We start from the raw sequence: 22,263 nt of genomic DNA on the forward strand, positions 1-22,263 counted from the left end.
GAGTGGGGGGTTGGGATAGTTTTGTTTTTAGGGATGGGGTGGGGGGCTCGTGTTCAGTTTTTTGAAGCAGGGTGGGAGGTCAATTGTTTTGAGGGAGGGTGGGGTTCGGGGATGGTTTTAGGGATCAGGGTGGGTGGAGGTATCAAAGTAGTTTTGTTTTTAGGGGGTTTGAGGTAGTTTTGTTTCTAGAGGTGAGGTGGGGGGTTGGGTAGTTTGGTTTTTAGGGGCAGGGTGGAGGGATCGGGGTAGTTTGGTGTTTAGGGGTGGGGGGTCGGTTGTTTTTAGGGTGGGTGGGGGTCGGGGAAGGTTTTAGGGCTCAAGGTGGGTGAGGGTATCAAAGTAGTTTTGTTTTTAGGGGGTTTGAGGTAGTTTTGTTTCTAGGGGTGAGGTGAGGGGTTGGGTAGTTTGGTTTTTAGGGGCAGGGTAGGGGATCGAGGTAGTTTGGTGTTTAGGGGTGGGAGTCAGTTGTTTTTAGGGTGGGTGGGGGTCAGGGAAGGTTTTAGGGCTCAGGGTAGGTGGGGGTGTCGGGGTAGTTTTGTTGTTAAGGGCAGGGTGGTGGGGTCAGGGTAGTTTTGTTCTTAGTGCAGGGTTGGTTGTTTTTAGGGCGGGTGGGGGGTCGGGGAAGGTTTTGGTGCTCAGGGTGGGTGGGGGCTGTTGGGATACTTTTTGATTTTAGGGGCAGGGGTCCGGGTAGTTTTAGTATTAGGGGTGGGTGCTTTTGGGCCATAGGCGGGCGAAGGGTGGAATGCTAGAACCATGCATGCCTTTACTAGGCATGCTTTTACAATGAAAAATCGTTGTAAAGGCATGCATGGTAAAGGCATTCGTGGTAAAAACGCAGCCTTTGTTCAGCCGCATTGTTCAGGCATGCATGGGTCTCGCATTAGTTGTTCCATCATACATTTGTTTGTGTCTGTTTAGAGCATGGGTACTCGCAGGGGCCACATGTTTGGTCTGTAGGTGTGATTGAGGGCTGCATTGATGCCAAAAGGGTAACAGTCAAAGGGAGGGAGGCTTTGGAGAGGGAGTTAAGAGAGTATGGTGGGTGTAGGGGGCAGTAAAGCATACACATTTAGTGGCTGAATTGCACAGTGTGAAACCAGATAACCTGTGATTAATCCCAGATCCCACTTTACCATATTGTGTGATCCTAGGCAATTGTTCTACTTTCGCCCCATTTTCTTCAATATCGTATGTAAGAGGACCTCACAATGCATGGCGTCAGGATGTGCGCTGTATAAACCCTTCTCTCGTGTTTGATTTAACTATAATGTTGTTCATGTATGATAGGAAACCAGGTCTCCCAACAAGTGCACATAACTGACTTGCCTCTGTTATGAGGGTGAAGAGGAAGAATAAATGTTTCGGATTTTGTGTTTAAAAACTATCACTTTAAAAACAATACTCCCAATGCCCTGATATAATCTGATGTACTGAGGTGAAATGGTTCTGCGTATTAACGTTTTGAAGTTTTAAGAGACGTTATCCTATTTTTACACTTTTGCTGCAAGATACCTTAAAGATAAAGGTGTTCCTACAGTTAAGTGGTGCAGGACTACCTAGTTGCTTCCTTTCTTTAACTTCAATTATCGTTCATATAAAGGATTGCCTGTTTATTTAACATTTTTTAATGTTAGTGCTTTGTCAAGTAAACAGCACAGTGCTGCTGCTGCCTTGGGGCCGCATGTAAAGGTCAGGAGGGCCGCATGCTTTGAGTATCACTGGTTTAAAGTAATCTCTTCCCAGATTGCCACGGATACCAGTCATATGGAAAGTGTGAGAATGTTCCCCACCATATGCGAGAACTTATTTTGTATCCCTAACCAAAACCTACTCAAACTCGAGCATTCCCAGATTGGGTGTAGTAGGGTGCCACTAAGGTGCCCCTTTGGCCACATCCCCTCTGACAATGGTCAGTGTCCACTGTGGCCATTGCGTACAGTCTGGTGCATGAGAAGTAAGCCCAGTGAAGTATTTTCTGCTGGATCAGATGAAATCCAGCCCAGATTGTCACTTCCCTGGTATAGCGGTATGTGTTTCTCCCATTCATCTTCTTCTATTTTCCTCAGATCTGTTTCTCATTTCACCCGCAGTGTTTGCAAAGAAGGCAGACTGTGTGAGGCACTTCAAATAGATTTGTGATACAATGTGCCTCTGAAAGGGGGCTTCCAGCACTATATATTCCAATAGTTCCTTGTCTTCTAATTCATGCTTCCAGCCATTCTGACTTTGTAAAATTGATATAATCTGCATATATTGCAGGAACTAAACCTTCGAGAGGTTGCCCCTGTAGGTCCACAAATGTCAACTAGCTTTGTCATTCGACAGATCTCTAATCTTTGAGAAGCCAGCATGTCCCACTGTCAGTACCCCGTTATCCCCTGCAGTGTCTCCATCCTGTCAGACTCCAACAGTGGTGTCTCCAGAGTCAGTTTATTCTCCCAGCCTATTTCACGCAGTGCCTGTTTCCAGGTCAGGACTACCACCGCCATGGGCTCCGGGAGTGTTAGGGCCCTGTCCGGTCTGTATAGTCACCTAACAACCTTCCTGGGTCTAACACCTTTCGGTCTGTCATTGGGGAAGTTTCCCTTTGATCCACAAAGGACCATTAATTTATCACTAGTAGTTGGACTGCCCAACAGTAAAAGCGTAAGATTGAAAGTGCCGTTCCGCCATCCATGGGTCGTCTGGTGAGGGTGCTGAGCACTATCTATGGAGTGTCACCAGCACAGAGCAGAGTTCTAAATTCAGCCTTCACTACCCTGAAAAACTGATTGGGGTCCACAAACAGTGAGTCCTGGAAGATGTACAGGAACTTGGGGGGATAGAACATTTCATAGAGTGAGAAATGGGGCGTGGTTAAACCTGTCACCCTTAGAGTGATCTTCTCACAAACTTTTTGCCTGCTTGCCTCATACGTGCTGATTCTTTTTGTTAGCCTTTGTACTCTGAGCACTTCACCACTGCTGACCAGTATGTGCTTCTCCTCTGAACATGGTAACATTGGTTTATACACAATTGCCATATTTAATTTACTTGTAAGTCCCTGGTAAAATGGTATGCAATATTTCCAGGGCCTGTAAATTCAATGCTACTAGTTGGCCTGCACTACTGATTGTGCCACCCACTTAAGTAACCCTTCAAACATGTCTCAAGCCTGCCTCTGCAGAGTTTGTGTGTACCGTTTTACTGCCAACTGGACTTGGCATTTAAAAGCCCTTGACTTGCCTTAAACTCTCTTTTTATCACATATAAGTCACCCGTAAGTTAGGCCCTAGGTAGCCCACGGGGCAGGGTTCTGTGTAAGTAAAAGATAGAACATGTACTTCTAGGTTTTGCATGTCCATGGTAGTGAAAAACACCTACATTTGTTTCTCACAACTGTGAGGCCTCCTCCTCTCATAGTGTAACACTGGGAATTCCTTATCATATTTTTAATCTGTAATTCCTGATTAGAAAGGAGTAGCTGTGTCATGTTTCATATCTTTGGAATAGTAATGATACATCCTTTTTACTGATAAAGTCGGATTTAACATTATTATTGTAGCAATGCCACTTTTAGAAAGTGGGCATTTCTCTGTTATTACAGCTCTGTGTGCCTGCAGCCTGTCTCCAGTACATGTCTGGGGTGGGTGACAGCTGCACTTTGTGCATTCCCCTGAGACAGCCACAAACACAGGAAGGTTAGGTGTGTGCGAGTGCTCATCTACATTGAACTGCACTCTGATGGCTCTTCCTGAGCAGGGAGGGCAGGAGAGGATGACACTTACCTTAATATGCAGTGTGTATCCCCACCCAAAGAGCTGATTACCCACAACTGATAGTCTGGAGCCAGGACTGAGGAAAAAAAAGATATTTGTGTACTTCAAAGACCCTTGCTTTGAAGTCACCCCTACTTAAAAAGCACATTTGAGTATACGTCCTGGGTATCTAACCCCACCAAATCAGACACTTCTGGACCTACAACTGGACTTTGTCGGGAGAACTGCTGTGCTGCATCAAGGGCTGTTACTCTGCTGGACTGCTGACCTGAAAGAACTGTTTTTCTGCTGTGCTGCCCTGCTGCCTTCTGCTCTCTGACCTTGCTGAGGAAAAGCTGTACTCTGCCTTGCACCCCAAAGTAATCCGCAAGGGCCTGTTGGTTTGCCTCCTGTTGCTTGCTAGAGACTTGAGGATATCAAAGTCTCTACCCCATCTCCTGTGCCTGGTTCACTGGAAGTGGACCCAGATATTTGTACCAGTGAAATTGATGCATCTCCTGCTGCTGGAAGCGGCAAGTGATGCATTGACCGTGTTGCGGGAGTAAAGCTGGCCCATCGTACTTGCGGCCCTAGCAGCACCTCCAGAACCGCTGTATTGACACCACATCCCCTGCCTGCTGGAAGTGGCACCCGACGCATTGGCATTGACGCACCACTGAAGCCACCACATTGCCGCCATTTCTGAAGGAAGATTGACACATCCCTTTGACAGCGTGGAAGCGTCCAAATCAATGCCTCGTGGCTTCAGTGCTCGCCTCTGGAAACCAGCACATCACCATCAGTGTGTGTGAAAAATCAACTCATCCCTCGACTGCGGGAGTGACACCAACTCATCTACTGACGCACCGGCCCTGTATCTCTTGCCTATGACTAGGATCAAGGTACTCTGTTCCCTGTGCGGCTCCTTTACCAAGCCCCCATTCCATCGTGGTCGACTTGAACTGTTGACTTTGCCCCGGTCCAGTGCGACCTCAAGTAGCGCAGTTTTAACACTTATTCTTCTAAAAATCATAACTCCGCTCCGACTCATTGTTTTGTTGTTGTTTTGTTCTTGATTTATTTATACAATTGTTGTCTATTTTTCGAAACCTGTATGGAGCCTTTTTTGTGGTGATCCCATTGTGTTACTGTGTGTGTTGCACAAATACATTTCCTCTTGAAATAAGACTACTGCTCAGTGCCAAGCTACCAGAGGTTATCTTTTAGTATGTATCTGACTTACCCTGACTAGAATTGTGATCCCTACTTGGACTGGGTGCATACTCCTGCCAACTAGAGACCCCATAGAGAGCAACTACGCCAATGTTCCAGATCATGATGGAAGTTCATTAGACTACAGCCCAGTTTCCTTTTGTGGAACAGCTTTTGGTCGGTGGTCATATATATATATATGTATATATATATATATACCCAGAAAGGTAAAACCCGTTCCCTCCCAGATCAGTCAGTGGGCTTGAATACCTTACTGGCTGGCTCCTTAAGGTGAGGGGGTACAGAATGGATTTTCCCCAGTTCATGAGAATGCCTGAGAACAGACCAAAAACTGGAAAAAATCTGAAGGATATCATCAGCATATAAGGAAACCATATCTTCCCAGTCTTCGTCTCAGCAGAGTCCTCTCAGTAGCATTTATCCATTAGTCCAACTAGCAAAGATCAAGGGAGAAAGGAGACAGCCCTGGCGGGTGTCCCTGCCCAGTTCAGATTCCTCAGAGAGGGCACCATTGATTCAGACCCTTGCTATTGGTTTGTGATATAAGAGTTGGACCTACACTCAGAAGAAGGGTCCAAACTCCATCCTCTCTAGCAGTGTCATGAGATAGGGCCACTCAGTTGAGTCCAAGGTTTTCTTGGTGTCTAGCGCCAAGACCACTGCCAATTATGTCACTCTTCATCAGTCGATCAGGCATCCAAATAGGACTTGTAGGACAAAATGTCCGATTGGTCTGGGACTACAATGTGGTTGAATATTTGCATAAGGGGGTTCGACAGGACTTTAGCCAGCATTTTTATTTACATTTTCGATAGAGACATGGGCCAAAATGAAGCATACTCTTACTGCTTTTTACCTAGTTTCCGAATGAGGACTATGGGCCTCATTACAACATTGGCGGGCGGCTACCGCCGCCCGCCAAGCTGTAACCGCCGTGCGGCCGCCAATGCGGCCGTACTCCCGCGGTGCCCATTTGGACATCCCCGCTGGGCCGGCGGGCGGAAACCAAGTTTCCGCCCAGCGGGGATGTGGGCCGCAACATGGGAGCCGGCTCCAAATGGAGCCGGCAGTGTTGCGGCTGTGCGACGGGTGCAGTTGCACCTGTCGCGCTTTTCACTGTCTGCACAGCAGACAGTGAAAAGCAGCATGGGGCCCTGTCAGGGGGCCCCTGCACTGCCCATGCCAGTGGCATGGGCAGTGCAGGGGCCCCCAGGTGCCCCACGACTCCCCGTACCGCCAGCCTTTTCCTGGCGGTTCAGACTGCCAGAAAAAGGCTGGCGGTCGGGGAGTCGTAATCCCCTGGGCAGCGCTGCAAGCAGCGCTGCCCTGGCGGATTACATCCGCCGGGGCCATTGTGGCGGTAAACCGCCGGCCCCGGCGGTGCGACCGCGGCGCTACCGCCACGGTCATAATACGCCGGGAGGCACCGGCAGCCTGTTGGCGGTGCTCCCGTAATTTTGGCACTGCGGTTGTAATGCCGCCAGGGTCATAATGACCACCTATGTTTGCTTGTCTGTGTTAATTGGGGAGCTCACCCTGTTTCTTGACCATATAGAACAGATCTTGGAGTGGTTGTACCACCTTCCTCTTAACACAAAAAAAAAAAATCCAGGGAAAGCCATTTGGTCTCCGGCTTTCTTACAGTTTTTTTTTTTTTATCTCTTTATTTGTTTTGTATATACAACATATAACAATTAATGCCAACTTTTGATGTGAGTGATGGCAGTGAATAACAGGATAAATGCCAATTCACAGCTGGGAGGAGAGAGGGAGAAGTGACACATACAATGTACTTATATACATTTGCAGTTATTGTATAACATATGTTACATGTAAATTTTGGAACAAAGTAGTATCTATAGGGGTTAGTAGGAATAAACATCCGCGTTCGTAAACTTAGCGTTGCACAGTAACTTGAGATCATAATGACCCTGAGTTCGTGGCCTGCGGTGCCTCATTATATTTCATAGTACTCTTGCTACTTCTGTGTATCCTAGAGGCATGAGGTTAGCTACCTCCAGTCTATACTTTTGTTTCCATCAAAAAGAAAGGTACCTCTGCTCCAATAGTTAATATTGAGTTAATGCAGGTGTCTTTTCACCACAAAGAATGATTCCCGCTGTGCACCACTGTGGTGTAGTCTGGGTAAATGTTGAGTGTGTTCCCCTCAGTGTGCCAACATGCAAGCTATCTAATGTTGTCCCTGTCTCTAAAGTTCCACAGGCATGCCACTATGGCACTCTGTGGGCCCTTTTCACTGTGAACATCCTTGATAACTTTTTCTCCCAGCACCGTCAATGACACCCATTGCTCCACGAATAATTCAGTGCAGGGCCCCTCTGCTATTTTGGGCACCCCCATCAGGCAAATATTATGTCGGGAGCGGCCCTTGGCATCCTCCAGCCTCACCGTTAAGAAATGCATGTCTTTTTGTAGTTTGCACTTTTTGGTCTTGTGGTCTGTGACAGTGTGCTGAAGTTCTAGCGTGGATTCTGCGGTGGCTGTACTATCTGCCAGTTTTTTGTGGTCTGCTTGTGGTAGGCAAGAGGCCTACGTCCACCACTGCAGCCTCTGTATTTTTCTCTAGGGAGTCTTAGGTATCTTAAATTGCTGCCTGGATTGTGCTCATGTGGGTCTCTAGATCCATCTTGGCCCCTATGTTACCCTGATGGTTCGCCAGGACCTTTCCCCTGTCATATCTCTGAAAAGTATGCTTGGTTTCGGACTATAGTGGTGCAGGGGGGGTGTAGATTCGGCTTTGGGCCCGTTTCTGCCTTTGTCTTGAGGTCCTTCCTGAATGGGATCAGCGAGGGGGATTGCCTGAGATGGAGAGGCAGCATGTTCCAGGTCAGCGCCATGAGGCAGGAGAAGGATCTTCTTCCAGCAGAGTTCTTATGGATCCTTGGGGAGGAGGCGAGGGCCAACTGGACGGAGCAGAGCTTTCTGGTGGGAGTGTAGAAGGAGAGGTGGTGGTTGAGGTTGGCAGGTCCGATGTTGTGTAGGACCCTGTATGCGTGTGTGAGAAGCTTGAAGGTGATTCTTTTGTTCATTGGTAGCCAGTGAAGGTCTCTCAGATGTGTAGTGATGTGTTTGTGGCAGTGGATGTCCATAATGAGTCTAGCCGCGGCGTTCTGGATTCTCTGGAGTCTTGTTTGGAGTTTCTTGGTGATGCTTGCATAGATTCTGTTGCCTGTAGAGTCTGTAGTCAAGCTTGCTGCTGTTGAATGCCTGGGTGACTGTTCTCTTGCCTCAGTGGGGATCCATTTGAAGATCTTTGGGGCAGGCGAAGCGTGTGGAAGCACGATGATGAGATGACGTTGACTTAGCGGGCCATTGAGAGCGAGGAGTCGCGGACGATGCTGAGGTTGCGTGCGTGTTCGGTGGGTGAGCCCAAGAGATGCGGGCCACCAGGAGTCGTTCCAGTCGGATGGGGTGGAGCCCAGTATGAGTACCTCAGTCTTGTCAGGGTTGAGCTTGAGACTGTTGTCTTTCATCCAGGCAGCGACTGCCTTCATTCCATTGTTGAAGTTGTTTTTGGCTGTTGATGGTTCGTCGGTGAGGGAGAGAATCAGTTGAGCATTGTTGGCGTAGGAGACGATGTCCATGGTGTCTGGCGATGTTCACAAGTGGGGTCATGTAGATGTTGAAGAGGTGGGGCTCATGGAGGAGCCCTGGGGGACATTGCAGCTGGTCTCTGTTGGTTTTCAAGGTGAATGGTAGGAGCCTGACTCTCCGGGTTCGACTGGTGAGGAAGGAGCGGATCCACTCAGGGGCTTTGCTGCAGATGCCGGCGTCACGTTGTCTGGTGGAGAGAGTGGTGTGGAAGACGGTGTCGACTGCAGCTGAGAGGTCCAGGAAGATAAGGGCTGCTGTTTCACCATGGTCCAGGAGGATGCGGATGTCATCTGTGGCTGCGAGGAGTGGGGTCTTGGTACTGAGGTTGCTCCTGAATCCAGATTGGGAGGGTCCAGAATGTGGTTGGTCTAGATGAATTTGGTGAGCTGGGCATTGAGACCTTCTTCATGACTTTGGCTGGGTATGGGAGCAGTGAGATGGGTCTGTAGTTTTCCAGGTCTGTCGGGTCAGTGGAGGGCTTCATCAATAGAGGGTTGATCTCTGCATGTTTCCAGTCTTCTAGGAAGGTGGCGGACCCGATGGAGCAGTTGATGGTGCGTCACAGTTCCAGTGCGATTGTGGCGCCGTCTCGGTTGAAGATGTGGCGGGGGCAAGGGTCCGAGTGCACCCTGGACTGGATTGATTTCATGATCTTGAAGGTGTCTTCCGAGGTGAGGGTGTCCAGTGGTGGAGGGTTGGCAGGGGGGTGGAGTCTTTGGATGCGGTGACAGTGGGCGGGGTGGGAGGGTCTTTGGTGGTGAATCCGTCATAGATGTCCTGGATCTTGCGGTGGAAGAAAGTGGCGAGGTTGTTGAAGAGATTGTGGGAGGGTGGGATGTCTGTGTTGTCCGTGCTGCGTTTGGTGAATTCTTTGACCACGGTGAAGGGTTCCTTGCTGTTGAGAGCTTTGGCCTTTATGTGTTCCTGAATGGCCGATTTTCTTGCTGTTCTGATGAGGTGGTGCGCAGTGACAGCGGTTTTGAAGGCTTTATGGTGTGACGTGTTCTTGCAGCTTCTCAACTTTCTCTTGAGTGGTCTGCAGATGCGCTTGGATTCTTTGAGGTTGAGGGTGAACTAGCTGGTTTTCTTGTGGTGTTGATTGTTGGAGGGTTTCCAGAGGGGGGCCAGAGTGTTGGCGCAGTCGCAGATCCATTGGTGGAGGTTGCTGGCTGAGGCATTGATGTCAGTGGTGTCTGTGGTGGGGCGTGGCGGAAGGCTTCAGTGAGTTGGACTTCAGAGATCTTGCTCTAGTTTCTAGGGGGTGGTGGTGGGTGCAGTGGCTTTCGGTGTTCTTGGTAAAGGAGAAGTGGATGCAGTGGTGGTTGGTACAGTGTATTTCAGAGGTGTGTGAGGCAGAGATGTTGTTGCCGGCGGAGAAGACGGGGTCAAGGGTGTGTCCTGCTGAGTGGGTTGGGGAGTTGACTAGTGAGGGTGGCAAGGTTCTCTAGAAGGGATGAGGTGTTCTGGTCGCTGAGGTTGTCTAGGTGGAAATTGAGGTCGGCGAGGAGGATGTACCCCTTTGAGATGAGGGTAGGGGGTGCGATTAAGTCAGCTGTTGATTTGCTAATGGCAGGGCAGAGTCTAGGGGGTCTGTAGTTGAGGGTGCCACAGAGATTGGTGTTTGGGTTGCTCTGAATTTGGAAGTGGTGGTGTTCCATGCTGAGAGAGTGGTTGTCAGAGCTAGTCGTGAGAGTGTTTTTGTTGTTGATGATGATGCATCCTGCTTGGTTGATGCGGTCTTTGTGGATGATCTTGTAGCCATCGGGGATGGAGGTGGCAATGTCTGTGGCTGAGGTCGGGGACACCCAGGATTCTGTGCAGAAGGCAACGTCTGGGGGAGATGGTGTTGAGTAGGTCCCATATCTCAACAGCTTGTCTGACAGAGGGAGTGGATGTTGAGTAGTATGCAGCTGAGATGTCCGGGTGGGTTCATCTCCACAGACTTTGGAACTCACCCTTTGTGACCTCACATATGACAGTCCTCCTTTGACCCCTCCCCCAAACAGTCTGCTCATGGTAGGAAGCACAGAGCAGAACATCCTCCAGTGATTCCCCCAGGGGGAAAGAGTGCGCATCTGTATTCTGGCAGGCCGAGTCCTCATCGATTGAGGTCTCCGCCAGAGCCACACTGGCAGAGAAACCGCCCCTTTCAGCCCGTGGCATGCCATTACTGTTAATTTCAGCCAGGGGAAAAGAAGGCAAAGAATCATCGGCACTGTGATTAGCACTGTGGTCTCTGCGGGTATTTCCGGAGACTGCTGCCTCTCTGGACGCCTCTGTGTGTGGGCTGTCCTCTAACCTCAGCCCCACTCACAGATGGAGGCTGCTTCCATAGCTGCCGGCTCCCAGCTGAGTGGCTGCTGAACTTTCCGTCTGCCATAGCGACGTTCCTCACTGGCTACCAGCAATGCTTCAGGCACCTCCTGCTGTCCGCCATGACCTTATTGTTCCCTCAATAGGCTGCTCCACTTTTCAGTGCCCCTGGGCTCACATTTGAGGTGCGAGTCCTCCGCCATTCACCACCAGCACATGGGGCCCTTTACCCAGCCTCCGTTGGGGACAAGGGGAACAGGAGTCAAGCAAGATACCAGCCAACAGGCCTGTGACCCAGGAGCTCAGAAGCAGACAACTGACTCTGTTGCAGCTGTGGCCATGTACAGCTGTTTCCAAAGAAGCATCCCTGTGCTAGCGGCATGAAAGTCTTCAGGTACTGCAAGAGGAGTGGAGTCAAAAGAGCCACAGTTAATCAAGGAGAAAGGTCTTTAGTTTTTTTTAAAGATGGATTCAGAAAGAGCCATCTGTCCAAAGTTTGGATGTAAGATATGAAAAAAGATCTACCCCCTCTTCTGGCTTTACAAACTTTGGGGGCTTGCAACAACCTATGGTTGTTGGGTCTAAGGTCTCTAGAATCATAGTATGGTTTGAGTCTGTGCCATAAGTACTGAGAAGATTTCTGGTAGAAGGCTCTCCAAGGAAGAGTTATCTCTTTAAAATGAATACGTTTAGTTAGTGGCAGCTCGTGCAAACATGTCAAATAAGGAGTAACACATTGCGGAAAAGGTATTCTTAAAATTAGTCTTGCTGCTGCGCTTTGAATGATCTGAAGCTGGTGAACCAGGCCCAACTACAGGCTGTTAGGACAATCCAATCTCGATGTTACAACGATATGAGCAATAATCTTTCGGGTATGTTGTGGGACTTTAAAGACTTAAGTTTGGCAAAACAAATAGAGGATATGTTCTGAATTGGAGGAGCAAAATAGAGGTTGGTTATCTGATTTAATACCCAGTTTCGTTTTGTAGATACTCATTGGATGAAATGTACGAAAATAATTAATTGTACTTATTGAAAATGCGATTTCTTGGGCCATTTTATAGGTTTTATTCAGCCTGCGGTATATGTATTTTAATTTCAATGTGAAATGGCTTGTACTGCTCAGCATCTCACATCTAATGTCACACTATTTCGGTAGCAGTTGTGCCTGCATCAACGTGATGAAATTGAAAATAAGCATTGAAGATTGATCTTGACAAATAGTGCTAAGCCATTTATATGTCCAAACTGTATGAATTAAACAGGAATTGGATTATAGAAGACGATGGCAGTTATCCTCACGCTATATACAGACATTGTCAGAACATAGCAAAACTGTAAATATTGCTGAAAGTGAACCCGAAACCATTGCTTTTGAAATCCCATTGTTTCTTAATACCGTTTTTATTTTGTGATTCACCGCGAAATTGTCGGGAATGCCGTGCCAGATACCCTAAAATTTTGAAGCAGGAAACTGATATCTACTGTCTGTTGTGTGTCTTGTCTAGTTTTTAGATGATGGAACAAGAAGTGCCCTTTAATATCAACATAAAAGAACCAAGATGGGACCAGAGCACCTTCAAAGGAAGGGCCAACCATTTCTTCATGGTTACTGATCCACGAAACATCCTCCTCTCATCTGAAACCCTGGAAGATGCTAAGAAGATCGTTCACAATTACAGGTGCACTGCTTCGGTTTCTTTTTTTTAATTCCTTTTATGTCTCCCACTGTTGTAAAAATCGGAATGACTTATTTGTCATTACGGTTACAAAATGTTGATCAAAGGTTAAAAATGGGAAATCCGACTGATGCGTTCCTTAAGCCTCAAAGTATTTTCCTGTTTCTGCAAGCATTAGGTCTTCTTGCATCCACTAATCATCCACCCACTTCCGTAGATCCCTTAAGAAGTATTTTTAACCTCCGTCCTCTCCCTGAATATGGTTAAATTGAAGATCTTTCTGTCTATCACCTCCCACTTGAGCCACTTAGAACTACATAGATGTCTTCAAGGGCCTTAAGTTGTGTGTTTTGAAGTTGTTGCCCCTCAATTCTAATCGTACCTAACTGCAACAAAAACTATACTTTGCCCATATAGTCTCAAAACATAAACACACATTTGACCATTATACGTTCCTATTTATAAGCAATAGAAATTATAAGTGCTATTTTTATTATTGATCTGGAATAGCAGGGTGGGCAGTCTTTCCGCAGATACACACTAAATTGTTGCCTTTTTAAGGAAAAGTGCCCTTTTTCCAACTTTCAGGATAGTGGTAGCTTCTACAACTGGATGCTCTTCATTTGTGTCAAGTAGCTCATCTTCTGGCCATGCCAGCCTGAAGAAGATTTGTTTCACTTTTAGAAGAATTTGTAGTTCACCAGTGACAACAGTTTGGTCAGGGGAATTTGAGCAGCATCAAAGTGCGGGTGGATCATATTGTAAAATATCTTACAGTGTTGAATGCATTTTTGTCAGTAAAATCTTATGCAATGTAGTCTCGAAGCTAAGTGCAGCTAATGAATCAATTTGTACTAGTGGTATTTTTCGGTCAAAGATCCCTTGTGGTGTGTTCAGGTAAAATCCTGCCCCATATTTTATTGCTCTGGTAGATCTGGTTTATCTTCTTCTGCAGCTAATCTATGTCATAGGTCTCTTGACGAGTCTTCCACAATGATTTTGTATGTTGCTTGTTAACAAGTGTTAGACTCTGCTGGTAACTGGTGTTCAGTCAGAGTGGTGCTTTGTGTTTTTTACAGGAGTGTCAGCTGCTCTGTGACCAGGTGATGACACCACTCCCTGTTGAGGGCAGCTCATTACAGCAGTGGGATACAGACCTTTTTGCCTGAACTGGCTCTCCATTGTAAATCAATGTGGTAGATCATGACTGGACACCAAATTCCACCTAATTATATGCGAAGAGTGTTTGCATAAAAGTACCTGAATACATGGGAGGATGCATGCCCCTTCAGAGGTTCCTGCTAGTTGCACAAATATCCTAAAGTTCTAAGATTTTCAGTATGGTTAGTAATTTTGCTGAATGCCCCCCTGTGCTGCCCATCAGATTTCCCCCCTCTCTGTGTAGAATGTTTTGTTCAGGCCAAGTGCCCTTGTCTGGCTTGCATTATCATCATCCTAGAAAAAAAGAATAGTAGGTATCTTTAGTTGCTAGAACAGTCGGTGGCCTGACAAGAGCAATGAAGTGCACAAAAGGCATAATCAATATATCTTGTGCTTTGTGGTGGTGGCTATAGAAGTTGTCTGGATGTGATACAAAAACTGAAAGTGGAGCTTTCACCTTTGAACTCTTAAAATGTTCAGTTTGGGGTGCATGTTTGCGTGTTTATGCACTGTTTTGCTGCTTTATGTATGAAACAAAGAAAACCAAATAAAGATATTTAAAAACAATGGGCCAGATGTATCATCACGGCCCTTTGCGATTCGGGAATAGCGATTTTTAAGAAATCGCTATTTCCGACTCACAAAGTGACATATATCACATTTGCGAATCGGTAATAGCGATTTCTTAAAAATCGCAAATGCTATTACCGAATCGCAAATTGCGATACCGGCTCCATTCGCAGCTATGGGCCTGTTGGCCCATATCTGCAAATTTTATGCATTTCCAAAATTACGATTTCTGAACCAGAAATCGCAATTTTGGAAATGCAAAACCCCAGGGTGCTGGGGGGCTAAGGCCCCCTCTGCTGCACCCCAACATTTTTTGGGGGACATGTAAGGTGCACACATGCCAAAAGGGCATGTGTGCTTTACATGTACAATTTAAAAATGCATTTTAAATGCATTTTTAAATTTTGCACATGGTTACCACCAAGTTCAACATGGTGGTAATTAGCGATTCCTAAATACCAAAATTGCATTTAGGAATTGCTTCATACATGTGCTAAGAAATCGCAAATAAGGAATCCTTATTTGCCATTTCTAATTTAGAGAGTTGCAATTTGCGACTCTCTATACAGGGTCGCAATTTTAAGGAATCGCTATTTTAGCGATTCCTTAAAATTGCGTTCAGAATGTATTTCATACATTCTGAAATAGCATTTTGCATTCGCAAACAGGCATTCGCACCGTTTGCAAATGCAAAATGCTTTCATACATCTGGCCCAACGTTAAGTTTGCCCCAAAAATATGGAACCATCTTTGACTTTGACTGCACCTCTGTATTTGAGCCAGCTGCCCCAAGTCTGCGTATGCGCATCGTCTATGTGCACTTCTTACTTCAATAAACTCCGCACATATATCTTGCAGCAGTAAGGGCCCAGAGATAGAACTCTTGGCGGTTTCCGTTTGAAGTCAAAGGCTATAATATTCCCCCAGGAGTGACAAAAATATATTGATGCTATTATTGTTGCACAAGCAGGTGTACTGGCCTGTACTGTATGTAGAGGACCTTTTGTGTTCGGCTCACGGCCCAAGTCTAGCGTTACGAAACGTTAGGAGGTATCTGAGAGGCCGAAATTGGGAGTCAGTTACTGCTGCCCTGTGAACTTTTCACCACATGGAACCAATGTCCATGTGAGGCCAACGTCCCTGTACCCTCCATTGCTGTACACCTTCCCCATGATGGTTTATGTCAGAACAAGGACTAAGACCCTCATTATGACAGTGGCGATCTTTTCCAAAGACCGTCACAGCCGCTGGAAGACCTCAGTGCTCGCGGTCTTCTGACTGCCGTATTATGACTGCCACCAGATAACCGCATCGCCGGTGGTCCGATATCCAGCGGCATTCACTACAACAGTCAGCGGCGCTTAGGCGGTTCCACTGCAGACACCGCCATGCCAGAATAAAAACGCCCACAGAATTACAACCAGTAATTCTGTGTCGCGGTCTTCTTCTGCGGTGAAGGTGCCGGCTGTGTGAGCGCCGGGTCCCATCCCCTCATGGAGGAGCACCTCCTCTGACGAGGTAATTGTTGTCTGCAAGGGGTGGGGGGATGTGTGAATGGGTGTGCGTGAGTGTGTGTATGCGTGCCATGAATGTGGGGGGGAGTGTGCATGTGTGTGTGTCTGTGTAAATGTGGTGATGCGTGTGTGTATGCATGTGGACAGGGGTGAGGGGTGTGCATGGGTGAATGTATAAAGGGTAAGGGTGTGAGTGAGTGCGTGCATGTGCGTGTATGTTTGTATGTATATATGATGTGTGTCTGTGTGCGTGCAGTGAGATTCAATTGGGGTTTGGGGGTGTGCTGGTGTGAAGATGAGTGGGGGTGGGCGTTGTGTGTGTATGTAGTTGAAGGGAGGGGGTGGAGGGATTGTGAGTGGATGCGTGCGTGTGTGATGTGTATGGGTATGTATGCATGTCTATGAGGTGAATGTTGTAAGTGTGTGTGTAAGTGGGGGTATGTCTGTGTCATGGTGTGTGGGTGCATGTGTGCGGAGGTGTTTGGGGGGTATCCCGGCGGCAGGAACGCAAGTTCCTGTCATGGGGATACCTTTCCGCCACCATTTTGTGGCGGTGAGACCGCCAGTAAATGCTGGCGGTGTCCCTAGTCGGAATAACCTTGGCGGTTATCTGACTCCCGCCGGGCTGCAGGTGGAAACCTCCAGCCCTGCGGGCCTCGGTAAAGTGGCGGGACGGATGGGGATGCAGCAGTTTGCCTGTGGCCAAACCGCCACTGTCGTAATATGGCGGTCTGCACCACTGGTCCCACGGCAGTGAGACCGCCACAACGGCCTGGGTGGTCCATGGACTGCCAGGGTCATAATTGAGGACCTAAGTGTCTACTTCCTGAATTACTGTTTATCTTTTTCAATCAGCACTGATATACATGTGAGGCCTGCATTTTGCAATGTCGTGTACCACCTTCTTCGAAAACGCTGATGTCTGTTGGTGGTACCTGCACCGATGCCCTGTATGACTATACAACATTTTTTTAATGCAACATTGATGCTGGTGTAAGGCCCGAAGACTGCACCACATGCATTCCTAGTGGAAACCTTACCTTTGAGCATCCGTTCTCTGTGCTATAGTTTGAGGCTCACCAGCTGCCACACCTGCCTACATGATTTCTGCTGTTGTTCTGTGCACCTTGGCATTGCGGCTTTCCTTTCTTTCAGCCAGTGACCTCAGACTGACTGACAATTGCAGCCTCACAAATAGCTACTGTGTGGGCATGTAAAGAGATGATCCAGGTGAATCATGTATCATACTATGCTAACATAACTGCTTAAATCAGAAATCAGAAGCTCTGCTTGGCTGTAGACTCGGGATTAGCCTTAATATTTTATTTCATGATAAGTTGACATACACATAAGACGCATAAAAAGTTACAGAGTAGCTGAGATACACATTCAGAAGAGATTTTAATGCTATAAAACCTCTTAACTTAACTTATCTTCTGACCCTGCTCCACCAAAGATCTTCTGCCATATTTTACTTTATTAAAGGAATGTTGTTCGCTCATGTAGGCCAACAACATACATAGGCTTCTGGCAGGAATTTAGAGGCATGCAGTCCAATGGGACTATGACAGTAGTATGTGTAAGCTGTGTACGATGGTCAGTTGGAGGAACAGGAGGGTTCTCAAAAGGAGAGAGTTGAAATTAGTTCCCTTTGCCATTGCTTTGATTTGTGGGCTGAAGTTAAGGTCTGAGCTGAAAATCATCCCCCGACTTAGGATGTGCTAGGAAGATGTGGGAGAACTACCCTTATAAGACAGCCACTTGAAAGGCAGTGACTCTGAACTGACCCCTCCCGTGGTTTGTGCTTCAATCTTGATACTTTCAGACAAATGCTATTTTAATTCACACTATACACTCTGCAATGCAGGAATGACTCTCAGTACTTTTCTGTAGGAAGGTGAGCATCTCCATGTCATCAGCATATATCTGGAGTTTTAGCTGATGGTGATTAAGTAATTGACGAACAGGGAGCATTTGGATATTAAACAATAATGAGGAAAGGGATGATTGCTTTGGAACTCCTCACTTTATGGGAATATATGAATCAGAAAATCATGTAAATATTTGTTGGCTGCTGTTGAAGAGAAACAATCCAGTCCAATCAAGGGAAAGAAGGCGGTCTCCACTAATGTCTACTAGTGATTGTTTTGTGCCTCGTAAAGGTCTGATTTCAGACTGGTGATCATTTAAGATGATGTCCTGTTTTAGGTACTGCTGTAGTTCACTGGTGTCTTCTCCATCCAAGGCTTAAAACAAATGGGATCATTTACCAGTTGGCCGCTTTCTGGACAGCACTTGCTATACTTTTGGTTTCTTGAGAAGGGCATGTTTTGGCGATTCATGAACTATGCCACTGAGACAAGAAGTTGTGTTAAATATACTTGCAATGTAAGATAAATATTTAGAAAAGATGTGGTGAATTGTGAGAGTCATATGGAATTCCAAATAAATACGAAGTTTAAATAATAATGCAAACAAAATCTTTTTTAAAACGTAGAATATGGTCCCCACCTGGATAGCAGGATTCGGAGGTACAGCTCAAAAAAGTTGGACGTATGAAAGTGTTTCAAAGATTTCTGTTGGAATATGCTCTGTTTACAAAATATGGAACACAACAAACAATCAGATGTACAGGCTTATCTTATTCAAGATAAAAACTATGCCCGTAACATCAGCTGTTAGAGATGGGAGGATCTCCTTCATGAATTCATTTGGACGAGGTTGTATTGGGAGGTTGGTGTTCTTGGTCAGATGTGTCACTTCTTGTTCTATAGGAGGCTAAAGAGGAGTAGAGGAGGAGTGGAGGATAGGTGGTTGATATGTTGACTGTTCTGGTTAATTGATAATTGATTCACAGATATTAGATTTTTTTAAGATCAAAGACATCCAGCAGATCAAGTGGATTTTTTCAATATTTCAAGTTTGTATAGTTATTGAAATTTGTTAAAGATCTTCTTTGTTTGGTTCATACACTCATCAGTGTGTTAGGCGAGGCAAGTAATTTTTTGTGCTCTTTATTGCCTTGTGGCATGCCCTTATCTGAATTTTGCTTTTGTGTTTATATGTTTCTGACAAAAAAGCACGCTACTTGTGTTCCTGGTTCTGCCATTATCTTTTCCTTTCAGCAAAGCCACTGTTATACCACTTGTTAGTAGAGTTAATGTTGGTTGGTGGTGTGCCAGTTTATCATTTTATCAAGCGTACACCACATCTTGGCATAGAAAGTGGATTCTCGATTATAGACAATAGTAGGCCTTTTAGCACACTGGTCGTATACCTGTTGTATGGAAGTATTATGTTATCTATACCAGTGGTTCCCAACCTTTTGACTTTTGTGGACCCCCACTTTATCAATACTGGAAACTAGGGACCCCCCAATGAATCATTATTGGAATCCAGGGAACCCCACTGAGTCCTTACTGAAAGCTGGGGACCCAATCTGTTAATACTTTTTAATTTTCTAGGCAGTCGCGGACCTCCTGAGAAGGCTTCGCAGACCCTCAGGGGTCCACGGACAACAGGTTGGGAACCACTGATCTATACATCTTCCTCACACAAAATGAATTAGACAGTAGATTGATGGGCTCCTGCGGTAGAATCAAGTGATATACATTTGTTTGTTTTCCAACTAGGGAGTGCCACTACTTTTTCTCCATTGAGGTCTCATCAGCCTTATGTAATAACAAGCATTTGCAATGCAATAAGTCTCAAGTTTACTCGAATTAGAGCTATAGGCGTTGTAAATTTCTAACTGGACTTTTCTTGCCATATAAATTGAAAATGTAAAGTAAAACAGTTGACATAAGTGAGCCGATTCAAAGCGCAATGGCCGCCATGAGTGTGAGCGCGAAGGAGAGTCACAAAAGGAAAAAGAAGTTTGCTCACAGTCAAACGTATCGGCAAACATGCAATTATCCATTTAACAGGGTCGGTCCGCAAGGCGGTAACAAAACCACCCAAAGGAGGGACAAACTTAAAGCATCTACCAGTGTCATCAAAGGATCTCTGAAAGGCAAGCCCACGAACGAGTGAAAGTGATGGACGTGAGGTGGGTGTGTTTAAAAGCCCACATAGATATCAACTTGTCGGAAAAGCAGCACTTGCGCACTGCTATGCTCACCCTAGAACATTTTCCTTCTGCCTATCACAGCACCCAGTATGTGCCATTGGCTCTCTTACTCTGTGAGTGATTTAATTTTTTCATGATTACCTGGGTGCATCTGCCTGAAATAAGTTCACTTCAGTGCCAGAACGGGTGGGCCAATTCTTTACTTTGGAAAAACGTTTTTCATTCCGCTCTTTACCATTTTTTCTCTAGTCTTCCTTCTGTGTTTAGGGTACGGTAATTTAAACCGTTTTCCTTGATACGAAAACAATTGTATTTTCCTGTGATGTGCATTATAACTTAAGAGTTTCTATTCCTGTTTGAAGCATAGCTGCCTTCTAGGAAGCCCCTTTACTGTTCTGTTACAATAATATGCAATGGTTAATATGTTTTCAAATGTTAAATGTTTAATTGCAAGCATATCACATTCAAACAGCCGGTGGCGGTGTGCTTTGCATTTTTTAACGATATAAATGTGGCATATGTTTGCAATAAAGAAATGATTGTTGAGGCCTGACCCGTTTTCTCTGCCTATGCCTTAGTTATAATGATTTGAAAAACTTCTTTCATGCTGTTTGGTTAATTGTACTGAGAGGCAAAACTTCTTGTTGTCCCAAATACTGATATTCTATCCATCCTGTTGTAGTTTATATTGCCTCAACAACTTTATGAAGTCTGAGTTGCGTGAAAGATACATTTCTAAATATTTTCTAATTTTTCCTTAATATGTCAATAGTTTAAGATAGAGGAAGAATACGTTTTCGTCTACTATTTTGTTCAGCTGGTGGTAGTCTCCATGTAAATATTTAAATTATGTAAACTTAAGGAAATCTCTGCTCATGAGACCATCTAAATCATAGCTGTCCATCATAGGTCTTATAAAGTCAAATCCAAGACAGATTTTAAGGATTATTACTGAATTTGCAGATAATGACAAATCTCCTAGTGTCTTATCCAGGTGACTGGTTGACACCTGTTCGGTATAAGTCAATAAGGACGCTCAGTGAAGGACGACACGCCAATTATGAATACAATTTAGCTTTACTAGAATTTCAGGTAAATGTATGCTTCTGATGGATACAACTACCTGTGGATTCCTCACCTCATGAATACTCCCATGGCGCCAGCACTCGACGGAAATCTTCTTACTAGTCTCTGCACGTCGACGAGGACGTCACTGTCTCGCACGCGACGCCGTCTGACGTCATACAGGCAATAAGAGGTCCTCGACGACGTGCGGACGTCAGTTCCCTTTTTTCCGTGCATTCGAAACGGTTATCTTCGAGGGAGCAACTGTTACTCTTGCGGTTACAGTGTATATCTTGCTGCGTACTCTTTCTCTGTGGAAATAATGTCGCAGAGAAAGTCTGGATTTAAGCCTTGTCGTGAGTGTGGAGGCAAGATGTCGGTGACGGATCCTCATTCCGATTGCCTTTGGTGTTTGAGCTCCGACCACGACGTCTCGACTTGTGATTCGTGTCAGCACATGAATCTGAAGGCCATTAAAGAACGCGAGGCGAAGCTGTTTATGGCCAAGTCAAAGGAGAAGCATCACAAGAAAAAGTCTTCTCCAAGACATCGGCGTCATCGAGACTCCCGGCGCCGTAGAGAATCTCGGCGTCATTCAAGGGAGGCTCGTTCCAGGTCTCCGGATCGGCGCCGGAGGACATGGGAGGTCAGCCCCACGGTGACGCCGCATCCTTCGACGCCGTTGCTCTCTCTGACGTCTCCAACTTCGCCTGGACAGGCGTCGGTGATTGAGGTATTGGAGCCTCAGGTGTTTTCTCCGGCGCAGACGCCGAGGCCGGCGTCGGGGTCGCCTCCGAGTCAGGCACCCCAGTATCCGGCTTTTCCCACCCCTGGAGCCGATAGTTCCGCATTCTTGAATGCGATGTATGCCATCTTCCAACAGATGGCTCCAGGGGGTGCTCCGGCTGGGCCTTTGGCCTTTTCTTTGGGTGATCCTGCGCCTCTTCGGCCGGCACCCTTTATGCCCTTTCTCCCGTTTGGGAACGTGGGCTCGGCGCCAGTGTCGGCGCCGGTGGCCGCTCCGATGGCTTCGGAGGGATTGGCCCCAGGGATTTCCATCCCGTCGACGTCGAGATTTCGGCCTGTGACTCCGGTGGGTCCATCCGTTTCATCTGCTCTTCAGTCGGCGCCGAAGTTACCTGTGGCGCCGGATGCGGCGTCGGTGGCTTCGGAAGATCGGCGCCGATCTCCGATTTCGGCGGAGGTGTTGTCGACTCCGCGGATTGAGCAACGACTGCATTCAAGGAGGCGTGCTCTCCGGGTACTAGAGGAGCAGGAGTACCAACGAGCCCTAGAGGAAGGAG

At 46.5% G+C, this 22,263-nt stretch overlaps 1 protein-coding gene across 2 annotated transcripts in view; it reads left to right on the forward strand.

Moving 5' to 3' along the window:
• Nucleotides 1–22,263, forward strand: part of SFXN3 (sideroflexin 3) — a 223,764-nt gene that overhangs the window by 63,158 nt on the left and 138,343 nt on the right. For both annotated transcript variants that reach the window (XM_069239538.1, XM_069239539.1), the window contains one exon: nt 12,410–12,583. In XM_069239538.1, coding sequence (XP_069095639.1) covers nt 12,417–12,583 — 167 coding nt within the window. In that variant the 5' untranslated portion in view covers nt 12,410–12,416. The remainder of the gene's footprint in view (nt 1–12,409; nt 12,584–22,263) is intronic.

Source organism: Pleurodeles waltl, chromosome 6, assembly GCF_031143425.1.
Source record: "Pleurodeles waltl isolate 20211129_DDA chromosome 6, aPleWal1.hap1.20221129, whole genome shotgun sequence".
Classification (NCBI taxonomy): Eukaryota; Metazoa; Chordata; class Amphibia; order Caudata; family Salamandridae; genus Pleurodeles; species Pleurodeles waltl.